General features: G+C 38.4%; 1 protein-coding gene across 9 annotated transcripts in view; it reads right to left on the bottom strand.

Annotated features, from left to right (window-relative positions):
- syngap1b (synaptic Ras GTPase activating protein 1b) overlaps positions 1–9,791 on the bottom strand; it is a 173,387-nt gene extending 163,596 nt beyond the window's left edge. For 8 of the 9 annotated variants that reach the window (XM_040030787.1, XM_040030790.1, XM_040030784.1 and 5 more), the window contains exon 1: positions 9,368–9,791. In XM_040030787.1, the coding sequence (XP_039886721.1) occupies positions 9,368–9,389 (22 nt within the window). In that variant the 5' untranslated portion in view covers positions 9,390–9,791. The remainder of the gene's footprint in view (positions 1–9,367) is intronic. The other variant, XM_040030793.1, reaches the window with a different exon arrangement.
- Between the last annotated feature and the right edge of the window lie 3,504 nt (positions 9,792–13,295).

The raw sequence follows: 13,295 nt of genomic DNA, 5'->3' as shown, positions 1-13,295 counted from the left end.
TTAAATGTCTAGGATTGCAAAAGTTTTAGTATCAAAATAGCTGAAATAAAAATAGTCAATACATAATGTCCTTTTTCAGAATCGTAAGCATGTACTATAACTTTAATGTTGCAGTTGGAGATTTTTTGAATTATTTATATATGACCGAGCGTATGAAAACAGCATAACATAGTACATTTATATTTTAAATTCTGCAAAATAATCGCTGTATCTATAAAATAAAGAGTATGTGGTATAAATTAAACATTTTCATCCAAAATATGGCATAAAAGAAGTAGAAAGCAATATAACACAGTGATACTTACATTAAGTACATTAGCATTATTTTTAATAATATTCAGAGTTTATTCCTATCCATGCTCTTGCCCAGTGATTTTTGGTACTGTGAGATTAAAGTTCTCTAGTCCACTCGTAATAAAGGTGGTGGTGGTTAGGTTATTGAACAATAAGTACCTAAATAGGTTAAGATTAACCCTGCACACTAAAAAAAATGTTGCTAACCCAGTGCATTAAAATGGGAGACCAAAGGGTCCTTCAAAAGAATGCATGTGCAATGAAATTGGACTGGAAGACTCCGATCACTGTTGCCTAAACCCAGCATGTCACAGCACAGACACTAAATAACACTTGCTGCATAATATTCAGTTGCCACGAAATCAAACTAGGCAGCAGTTTTTGACCCTGTGGAAATGACAGTGGGCTGGAACAACCTAATCCCTTCACAACAGGACTACAGATCAAGCTAAAGTATGCAGCTATGCCTTTACAGAGAACCTGTGTTGTTACCAACAGAATAGGGAAGCCGTCAATGACTCCCAAAGCAAAGGGCTTAGCAGTATTAAAGAGCAGTAAAAGATACTCTGATGGGTTAAAATGGGATGAAAGGGGCCCTTGATAAAAATCTATGTGTAATGAAATGGGAGTAAAGTCTGAAACACAGAACTTTCACGCAGGAGACTGGGGTTCAGGTCCAATACTTTGTCCCCATTGTTTTTAGAGTTTGATTAATTTATTTCAGCAAATTTTTGTTTGTTTTTCAGTCACTGTTTAGGAACTAAAAGCTACTTAAGATAAAGACAAGATCATGGTTTCTGTTCATATATGTCCTATTATTACAATGTTTATTGCATGCTGGAAAGCATTTCTGGCAAAAGGGCCAAAAGACAAACTTCTCTCAACTGCAGCAAGCTTCTTGTTAATTTCCTCACCACAGTGATCCCACCTAAACATCCAACAGTAACAACAGCAGCTGATTTTTTCTTTTTTTACATTCACTTACTCACCACAAGAGGTCACTTATGTAAATGTCATTTTAACATTATAACCCATAAACAGTAAAGCAGTATTATTAAACAGTAAGCAGATCAGTCCTTCCTAAATGTAACACAAAGTGAAAGAAAAGGGTTTAGGACTCAAACTACATAGCAGATGATTTTCTCTGTTATTTGTTTTTTGTCTAGAAAAATAACAGTAAAAAGGTGAAAGTTAATATCCAAAGAAAATTCAGATTACTGCACCAAGACAGACATACGTCCTCACAAGACTAGAACTATGAATTAAGACTCAATCAAGAAGTTTACACTGCAAAACACAGTAGTTAACTTGAGCACCTAGAAGCACCTTAAAATTGCATAAAATTAACCAATTAAACTAAAATTTAAAGATTCATAAGCATAGAAAATAAATAAAATAAAAAAGCAAGTACTGTGGAGTGTGGTCAGAATATAAAGTGCAATTAGTTATGCATACTATTGTAAGATATTCAGTATGTACGAGTGTTGTTATAATAAACTGTACTTTTGTATATGAAAAAAAAAATACTATATTGTGTGCAAAATTGCAAATGCACAGGTCAGTATTGAAAAGCAACAGACAATCACAGTTCAGTAACTAAAAATGTTTGGCATTTATGTTAAAACAGAACAGTAATAGTAAATAATAATATCGACTATTATTCATACATCATTATAAATAATTATTGTAATAATTAATTATGCATCAGCTCTAAATAATTTACATTAAAATGTATTTACAGCCTGTTCAAGTCCATAAAGAGAGAATCACAGAAACCTACATATTCTACTACTCTATTTCATATTTTAATGTAGAGAATGATGCTTCAGGTTAATCTTTTATTCATTTAATTTCTCTGCCCACTTAATCCTTTTCTGGCACACCTGGGGCTACAGCCTATCCCAGCATGCACTGGGCGGATAGCGGGACACCGGGCAGGTCGCCAGTCCATCACAGGTTGAACACAGATAGGCAGACATCCACTCACGCTCACATTCATACCTATGGGCAATTTAGAGTTCCACTCTCCCTGACTTGCACATCTTTGTGATGTAGGAGGAAACAAGAGAAAACCCACACAAACATGCAAACTGCGCAGAGAATGAGCCAAGGATCAATCCTGGGTCTTCTAGCTGTGAGGTGGTAGGGTAAACCACTAAACTGAATTTATGGAGGTGTTAGCTCAGGATTAAACCAATGAAATGAAATTTACGTGCAAAAATATGCACATAATTGTGTGTGTACTGCAGTTTACTGTATATATATTTTTCATTTTAGAAGCTACAGTCAAAAGCACCTGTTTTTTCTTTTGTTTGACATATGACTTATGAAGGATTTATGGATTATTACTAGTTGCAGCTTAGTATTTAATCTGTTGTGTCCACTCTGCTTACTCTCTTTTACTTTCATGTGTAAATTTCACATTAGACATGTAAAAACAGCAGACATTGCTCTATTTTCACACTCTTACTTATTCTTAAAGATTCTGTCACTAAAATGTTTCAATTTAAATCAATTTGTGTTAATAATATCACCTAAAATTAATTAATTACACTTTTTTTCAAACAATGCACCTCTTCATGCCCCCAAAATGGCACTTTCAATTACAACACATCCTAAATGAAAGAATAGGTCAATTGCCAAAGACTAGTGAAACAACTTGTGACAAATTACACTTTCAGATGATGCGGAGTTGGCGGAGGCAGAAGTCAAACACCACCCAGAACTCTGGGGTTTTGGCAACACGTCTGCCTCTTGTGAAGCAGTGTAAACACAAACAAAAACCACAGTCACAGGATGAGGACAAGGTCATAGCAGGACAAAACGCAAGGCTTTCAACCAGGGCATTTAGGCTTGTGTCCCAAGTTTACTTACAGTTTCATTTTTTTAGATCGCTTTAACTGTTTTTATTTGTATTTAGTTATGTTTAGTCAACAAAAGCTCTTGGTTAGGTTTAGGTAAACTTTACTTGAAGGCAGCTGAATTTTCACATGACTCATGAGATCTGGGAGAACGATGACCTGCCAGCTTAAAGCGTGTACCCGAGCTAGCCCCACAGGCTGCTTGTGAGGGTTCAGAGCGTGACTTGCTTTTTTCCCCTCTTCAATGTGCTCTACTTCCTATGGTTGGTTAAAGCTGGTTATGGAAGTATTTCACCTGTGAAGTTTTTCCTAAATGTTTTCAGGGAGAACTTCCCAGATGGTTCCATGTAACAAACCATTCGATGTATCAGGTTGTAAAACAAAATCATGGTTTGGGTTAAATTAGCTGAGAAGTCAAAACTCTGCAGAAGCTCAGTCACTCAGTTTTTTGTTTGCTTGTTTGTTTGTTTGCAGACATTTGTTTTATAAAAAGTTTTAAAGTTTCTTGGAGCAGAGGCGGGGTAGCACGCAGCAGTATAAAACATATGGAATTAAGTCAAGATCAAATGCTTCACAATTAAACTTTATTTGAAAGAATTTTCAGTTCACTGTGTAACGTGATTTCCATAAGTAATACAGCCGCTTCATGCTACTAAACAGGAGACTGCAGCGCCTCTGCCTTGAATTTACAACCAAACAAATACTGTAAAAAAAAAAAAAATCACATACACAGAATTATACAAACACACACATATAAACATGATGAGATAAAAACAGAAATACACCTGAAATAAATGACTCTACAGGAGCCCTAATTAAACACCCAGCAGTGCAGTATAGCCTTATTCAGTCTGGTGAAGTCATTGAATGCAAGACTGAGCAGAGAGCACTATATACCTCATTCAGAGATTGATAGCCTGACACTGATGTTTAATCCAGCTTCAGGCTTCAGTGCACCGAGATGTTTTCTTTTTTATTTATTTCACAGGCCATTATTTTACAGCCTGTGGTATCAGCCCTTATTTTACTGGCCCTCCAGCTATTTCAGGGGGAATTTATAAAAGGTACTTGAAATGTACCACTTTGAATGTGCATGTCAAAAGAAACGATGGGCCTTTTTGGCCTGGCAGAAAATATTTAAAACTATGATTTTCTTATTAGGTTTCATAAAAAGTTCACCTTGTGAAGTCATGCCAGTTTGAAAACTTTTACTTTCAAATTAGTGATACTTGAACAGGCAAACACAATGATAAAAAAAAAACTCACTGACCAGCCTTGCTGAAATGATCAAAGTTCAGTAATTATATAATGTGAAATAAAGTTGCAGCACTCTCTGAGAAAGTAATGAGTATCACCTAATAACATGAATTTAGTCCATCCGTTGGTCACAACATGACTCATACTAATGACATATGTACAGTAACTTTGCACGCTGCCTAGGGTGTTTGGCTAAAATCTCAGTTCTGAATCACATGGATCCTTGGTGTTGGATGACATCATGCCTGCAAGATTATGAGCCAACCATATCCAGAGGGAGATCATTATTCCAGATTGGCAGCCTTCTGATTGGCTCCAGAGACAAGAAGCAGCTCATCCTGACCTTTTTGCTGAATCCTGACAAGATCAATCAAAAGCCAAGACATTCTCTCCCCCTGCACTAACCCATTGAGTCATTCCACTCGTTCTTTGCAGCAGAATTAAATTACCCATGCACCCAAAGTGCAGCTGAATCTAAAAAGTCACTGCTCCTAGCGACTCAGTTACAGCAGCCTCATGTTGTTTTCCCAAGAATGACTACAGCACTATAGGCTCTTATAAGATAAGGTCCCAGACAGTCTTTACTAAAGCTAGTTCAGTGCTGGGCAACAAATAGGCAAACAAATAAAGAAGATGTGCTGAACACAAAAAACATAACAACTGGACTAAGCAATAGTTCTTTGCCTGTAGGAGTCTATAAATGGCTCAAACTATATGCAGATGATGCACCGTACTTTTGTGGCACCGAATGCATTTGGCTCCAAAGAAGATAAAAGATACAGTTGCTACAAAATAGCAAATCAATTCTTGAATTATCAGTATGTCAACTTGTTATATTATTATTGGATACATATTGTCACAATTTGTGGTGTAAATCCAGTACCCGCAAATAACTTTTTAACACACAAGCTAAAAGGCCTGGTACCCAATAATATATTTATGTTGCAAATGGAACAGGACGTCAGAACAAGAGCTGAAATCAATAGAGCATCAGTTCAAACCTGAACGCAACAAAATTTGAGTTCAAAATTGTACTATTTGAAACTATTAAAGGCACTTAAGGCTCAAACATAAAAGCACCTCTACAGGTTTTACAAAATAATTGATCCTTAATCATTTAATCAAATTCCTCATCCTTCGCAGAATCTCAGAATCTACTTTTTTAAAATGACTACTTGCATCAATATTGTGGCAAATCTACCTTCATTTTGTGCTTGATGGATATTTAGTTTTGGGGTCTGTGTTTTATGCTGCTGTTGTCAGTTATTGATTGAACACCAAAGTGTTATAGACATTGAAATGGATCCCAGATAATATATGCCTGAACAGGCTTTGTCAGCAACTTGTGTGATACACATTATGTCCTTATTGACTGGATCCTAATACATAAAATATTATGTGAATAAACCAATAAAGATTATTGATTGACTTTCTAGTTTTGGGCAAGAATAATGACAGGACTGGTGTTTTTGTTTTCAATATCCAGACATTATAACATGTCTTTGACCAAGAAGCTTCAGGGATACTTGAAAAGGCGGGAGGCACAGTCTGCTTTGACATTTAAAAGTGCTGACTTGCCACGTTCAGCAGGGATTTGGCCGGCAGATTTAAAACATCCCTGAACTTGGACATGGGATTCTTTGATTCAAAAAAAAAAAAAATCAGATTAAAAAAAAAAATCAGAACATTAAAGATCTGTGAACAGGTCTCCAGATGGAAAATTCAATCCTACACATGTGATTAAAAACAAATCACTTCAGCGGTGCATTCATCATTGGTTGATCCTGCCGCTAATTTTACACAACACATGAAAAAGACACCATGAATCCATCTTCAATAAACTCGCCGCACCACTGGAAAATGAAAGGGCTGTCTCCTTTGACAGACCATCTAGTGCACAGAGCTACATGAATCTCGTGCATGCAGTACTGTAATAGTCTAACAGATGATGGTTCTTGGCACAGCCTGAGCAGTGGAGGGGTGTAAGACAGTCCCTTATGTCACATGGGAGAAAGAGAGGGAACGAGAAGGACAGAGAACAGGAGTGCTGCAGTGCATTGGTGGTGTGCTGTCTCTTTAACTACGGTCATGCTTGACAGGAGCTGCTGTATCAAACTACTGTAAAATCGACAAGGCCAGGGATGGCTCAGTGGATGGCTTCTTGCTTCCACAGAGTCCATCAGCACTCAGGGATACATCCATTGTGGAGAAGGTTAAGAGAAGGAGAGAGAGGAGACAGCGAGGAGGTAGAAAACTATGTGTGTGAGAGTGAGTGGGTGGATCAGCATGAGGGGGGGTCGACCACAATGGAAGAAAGTGAGAAAGGGAAAAAGAAGGAGAAAGAGATAGACTGAAAGAAGGTGTGAGTTTAAGAGAGCGAATGAGGGAAGAGAAAGATTTAGCCAAGATAGGAAGGTCCATCTCTGCTGCTGCTGCCTGCCTCCCACTAACTGCCTGTTCATGTGAGCCGGTACTTGGCATGACTGCAAATGGCTTGCTTGGTACATTAGATGAACGCGTTCGTCAGTATGGGCTCAGATACATCTGCAAGCTTGTTGAGGCCCCTTTCTCCCCTTATGTTGATCTGAATCTCATCTCAAACCCATGTCACGCTAATATCAGCCATCTTGCCACATATTTTATCTTTGAATGTTGAGTCACTGTGCAGCAATAAATATCACTCAGTGTTACATAATCTCTTTGAGTAACCATGGAGCTGCTAATCTATAGGTAGACAAGGAAGCGGGATAGAGTATTTATCTGCAGAGTTGGTAAACCAACATATATTTGACAGTTTATTTGGTTGGTCTATAAAATGTGGAAACTTCCAACATTTCATCTTAAGACTGCTTCATTTGCTGGACACAGTCAACGATATAAAAGAAAGAATGGCAGCATATGTTTCATAATTCAAAAGCTGAAACCTGCAAACACTATTAAATTCTATCCACGATTACAGAAATGACAGATTTTTAAAAATTGTGTTACATTTCCTATTAACTGACAGGGAACTTTTATCCAATTTGCTATAAGCGGTTAAACGACAAAATTTTAGTCATGTATTAAATATTCACTATAAATGACGGCATAAGACAACGCCTTTAAACTTGTTCATTTTTCAAGCTTTCGGCTTTCTGTGTTATTTATAAGACTAAACACAGGTTAGCTCCATAAAATCCAACAAAACAATGCTGAAAATAAAACGTCTCTGCGATCACAGAGAAAGAGTACTCAGTGCCGTCGCTGGCAGGTTCTGTAGGTGCAGCGCTGTGCTCACAATTTCCTGGCAATGACTCCCAGAGTGGGCTCTCTCTCTCTCTCTCTCTCACTCACACACACACACACACACACACACACACACACACACACACACACACACACACACACACACAAAACACAGTGGCAGAGCATCTCACCAATATTATGCAACCAACATCTATAGCTGCACTTGCACAGGTGGGCATTTTAGCCATTATCTGCTGTGCTCTGAGGGAATAAAGAGCAAAATCAACCAAGTTGGCTGCCACAGTTACATTTGGTCTCTCTTTTCACGCGCAGCTTAGACGATGACTTCGGGGTCACAGTGAAGTCCAGGAGCTGACAGCTGGGTATTTCGGGTCGAGATTAGTCTCCATTTTAGAGGCACACATTCTGTCCTACAAAGGGTTACAGGTTGGTGAGTGTGTGCTTGCATCCACACATGCACCATCACTCGCTCTCACCCTTACAGTCACATGCAGCACACCTCCACTCTCTCCTGAACCCACACACTGACTACACACTGCTGTCTCTCTCACACAGATACACACACTGCTACAGTTTTACCCTCTTTGATCACAGGTACTCACACAAATCACCCCCAGTCCTTCACGGCTTCTCCAAACTTTGCGCTGGGCGTTACATTTCACTCCGGTCTGACTTCAGCTATCACACTTAAGGGACCGTGCTTTTCCCAAATTAGACCCTCTAATCACACACACAAAAACACACACACTGCAAATTGAACGTTACGACTGGATAGATGTGAGGCAGCTCACTGCAGCACGCCTGCTCACATATAGCATTAGTCACAATTGCAGTGCAATGATACCAAGGGAATCTGCCTTTACCGTACACTGAAGCGCCTTTCACCCACTCACACTCGAATATGAGGGAATAAAAGACCAAGAACAATGAAGTAGCTTCTTATTCTGGTCATCTACATATTCAGTTGGCCAAAGTTTTTGCACACGGAAAGCAAGATACAGACTTTTTAGGATACCAACAAAATATCAAACATATTTCATGAAATATCAGAGTGAAAAGTCCCTAAGGGGCTATCTCGCAAATTGTATATGAGATTAGAAGCAAATGAAGTAATAAAACCACAATCCAATACTTCATACAACCCTAAGAGTTTCTATGAGCACATTACACTAATTCATGTTTTTAATAAGCCTGTAAGTATGATAAGAGCAGTATAAACTCCATTATATATAAACAGTAGAGATACTGCACACTCAACTAGCATCGTGTCGCTATAAACTCCTTACACTCTACAACACCACAGGATCATTAGTGGAATATTACAGCGTTTTTGGCCATGATCGCAGTGTGAGTGCTCTCAAACAGAGGAATGCTTTTGCAGGAGAAGACACTAGTGCACATGCATACCTTATTACAATACTATAATTACCGCATGCACAGCTCCACACCACAGACCCTGCGCGGGATCCGTGTGTGTTTGTGCGTGCGTGTGTGGGTATCTATCTACAAGGCACTCTAGGCTATCTCTATGCACCTGTCGGCTATGGTGCTTTTAGATATGCCTATTTCATGTGACAGAGAGGGAAGAGAGGGACAGAAAGAGAGAGACAGCGAAAGAGAGAGAGAGGATGGCGAGGAACGGGGGAGGAGGACAGAAAAGAAAGATGCAGTGGGTGTCAAAAATATCAAAAATATTAGCTCTGACTTACCTTGAAAGGGAACATAGGACATGTTCCAACTGCATTGAACGTAGGCTTTGCGTCTCGCTCGGCGGTTTCTCGGCGTTCAGAAGTAACGTGGAAACCAAATTACAAATAATTCTGAAAAATTAAAATAAAATAAAAAAAACCCACACACGCGCGCGTGTGCACGGGATTTACTGCTGTTCACAGTTGGAGTCGAAGAAGAAGCCAATATTCCGCTGTTATAAAAACTGGCATCATAATCCACGACCGCTTATAAAGCCCCGGTTCCCGATGCATAAAAAAATACAGGATGCAGAGATGTGTGTGTGTGTGTGTGCGCGCGTGTGTGTGTGTGCATGTGTGTGCATGTGCGTGTGTGTATGTGTGTGCGTTTATTTGCACGCTGCTGCTGAGGTGTGAGGGTGAACACGAGTGAGTGTGTGTGAGTGAGTGAGAGAGAGAGAGAGGGGGGGAGAAGGGGGTGGAGGACGAGCGCACGCGCGCATGTGTGTGCGTGTTACTGAGTGTGGGCGCGCACGTTTCCCAATATCTATAACCTATCTTTAGCTTATGCATTTTACATTTTGTGCTCGCCTCGTGGAAAAGGAGGATTATAATAACGTTGCAGGAGTGTTAATTCATTATAGCCACTGCTTCAGGCTACTGTAGGCTGTGTGTGTGTGTGTGTGTGTGTGTGTGTGTGTGTGTGTGTGTGTGTGTGTGTGTTTCTTATGATTTTTACATTGCCTACTTTGATTCTCTATCCTATAGATACGATTAACAATCGCTTACTTATTATCATGAGTACAAACTTACAGGTTATTTTACATTATTTTTTATATGTATTTAAAATACACATAAAGAAAAACACAATATCATGTTAGAGGTGATAAGGCCAAGCTAATGTAGTTTTCTGTAAACCTGTTTTGGCTCTTGAAACTCCTGCAGACCTGTTGAAAACACACTTACTGCAGGTAACGTCCAACCTCCCATAAATGCTGACATTTCAGATTTCAGTGGATTTATACTCGAGTACACAACTATTTCCTTTTCACATTTTAAATAAATTAATTCATTTTCTTTTAAAAATTGAATAACGCTGGATTTCGACACTTGACCAAACAGAGGAACTGCATCAAGATAGGAAGCTGTGGAGCCAAAATGGCGCCTTGAGATGGCGTATGCTGCATTTGTGTAACGTGGGAAAATAGGAATGTTGAACTATTGAACGTAATTGTGCAATTTAAATAATAGATGGAAGTTTGAGTTATGAGTTGTGTTGTTTTAATCAGTTCCAAAAATATTACACAGGGTGCTTAGATAACTATATATTAATATTTATTTTATTTTTTAAATGTTTTCATTTTTTTTATTTTATTTCTATGCCTCAGTGTAGACTATTGTTGAAGTTATATATCCAAAAAATAAACAATAAAAAGTGATCGTTTACAAATGGAAAACAGGGACCAGATTTATTTATTTTTCTATGATTGTGTGCGTTTTAGGCTCCACCTCTTAGACACCCTAATTTGAATAAGTAGTTGGCTAAATGGATGAATGTGTGAGTCTAAAAGTAATTTAATCAAATCGATAATCATTATAATTACTAATGATTATTATCATTACAAGAGCACAAAATAACACCATCATAAAAACGAAAAAGAAAATCAGTCTAAACAGTGGGAAATAAATGTAAAAATTCCTGCTTTCTATTCTATAATAGTTCTAAAACCAGTTTAAAACAGATGAGCAGCAATGCTGCGGCTGTAGGGTTTTCAGCACAAGCTTTCATTAGATAACATTTTGCACACTTACATGTCCCATTTGCATGCTTGAAGGTGCTTCAATCATTGTGGACTTCACAGCTTCAGAGGGACGCTGAAGACATCAGAGCGCAGCGCCTACTTCTGGGTCACATGTTGAGACGTTGCCGCTATCTTGTGGTCAAAACGAGCAGCTGCAGCTTTGGCCATTAATGAAAATAAAACTAAATATAGGGATTTCAGGAGCACATTACATGAGTTGCATCCTTCAAAACACTAATAAGTGTCCATGCTAACAAAGGAAACTAGTGTGAAAGAGAAGAAGCACATCCCCTGTGACCTGCGATAACAGATGATCACAGAAACGTATCACACATTATTAAAGATGACAGAAGGATTCTGGTCCCTTCTTAGATGGAATAGTTTCAATTAAATTCTTCGTGTTACGCACCTGCGCAGTAAACAAGTTTTTTCCCCCCACAGCAGCTGTTTATCCCAGTAGGAAAGGCACAGGTGCTGCTAATGACATTAACAAAGGCTCTGTTCACTTCGAGTGTCTCAATGAGCCACGGCACAGTGGTACAGCAGCCTCGATATCAGCCTCTGCAAACTAAAGTAGCTCAATCATTCATTGTTAATTTTAGCATGTAGACAATTTCTTCTGCCAAAATGTCAAGTAGCACACCTTCAGACGGCAATCACAGGAACAAAGAAGTTACTTCCCTCAGACTCACTGACTATTTTGAGTAACAAAGAGCTGCTGACACACAAGTATTTTTATTAAAATGCAAGAGGCTTTATGTCAGTGCAACCCAGCAGCTATAAAAGGTAACAGTAAATAAATAAATAAATAAAACAGTAAGATTTTCAACCATTAATGCTTCCGCTTCTCAGAAATAAAATATGACGCAGGACTTAGAGTGATATGTGGCATTATTCTTCAGAGTCATTATTTGTTGCCTCCATTCATCTTAAGTCTCATTGTAACTGGCAAGAACACAAAATAAACATCTGTCATTCCTGTTGGCAGCAACAGTAAATTGTCTGCCAAAAAAAGGAGTAGTTAATCCCTCCTACAGGACACATTTGGCTGTAATACAATTTATCATCCCCATCAGACTAATTCGGGGGGATTCTCACGACATTGCATGATTTCTAAATACAATGGTAGTGATCAGTGAAACAAAGCAGCTCAATAACAGCCTCAATCCACCTCTTCTTGACTTGGAAAGTTAAAAGCTTGAGCACTTTGGAGAAGTGATGATTTTCTGCCCATAGTTGTTTACTCCGAATAACTAGTAAACTGTCACACTATGAAAATATTACCATTCTGTCATGTTTTGGAAAAGCTTTAGTGGAAAATGTTTTTCTTTGAGTCAGAATCAGACATAAGTGGGGAAGCATTTAATGAAAAAAACATGGTATTTTAATTCTTAAAGAGAGAGTTGTTTTTCTATTGTTTTATAACATCAGAAAGTTCTTTTGAAAAATTGAAAAATCATCTTAAGGTGGTAAAAACCAGACTGGACATCGCACACCACTGCAGATATGTTTTGGTCCAATATGAAATTAGTGATATAAAAACACCTGTGTAGTCCTGTTAAAAAAACAAGTACACCCCATGATTCAGCAGCTTGCACAACAGCTTTTAACAGCAATAACCTGAAGCACTCACTTTCTACATTACTCTGTCAGTCTCTCACATCGTGGAGACACTTTGACCCACTCGTCTTTATAATGTTTCTTCAGCTCACTGGGATCTGTGGGGATTTGTTTATGCTAGACTCTCTTAAGGTCTCACCACATCATTTCAGTCACGTTGAGGTGCATTATGGCCCAAAACCTTCACTTTGGTCTCATCTGTCCAAAGGTTTGTTCACAGGAAGCTTTGCAAACCTAAGCTGTGCTGTCATGAACTTTAATATTTAACATGGTAACTGAGGCCAGTAGAGTCTGTAATGTAGCTCTTAGGTCTTTTGTGATTTCTCTGAGCATTGCACCTCGGGGTTGAGTTGTGGTACTAATTTGTATTCCCTATCACTCCATCCGTACAGCATAACAACACCTTACAGGGAAAATAAACTTTAAAAAAAGACCAACATGGTAAAAAAAAAAATAATTCTCTAATTGACAGTGATTCTGGTGAAAGTTATTTTAAAATATTTTTCTCACACTTCTTTTGTAAGCTG

Source organism: Simochromis diagramma, unplaced genomic scaffold (genome assembly GCF_900408965.1).
Source record: "Simochromis diagramma unplaced genomic scaffold, fSimDia1.1 OVJJ01000361.1, whole genome shotgun sequence".
Lineage (NCBI taxonomy): Eukaryota > Metazoa > Chordata > Actinopteri > Cichliformes > Cichlidae > Simochromis > Simochromis diagramma.
Note: the sequence above shows the minus strand (reverse complement) of the source record. Positions and strands in the feature narration are given on the sequence as shown.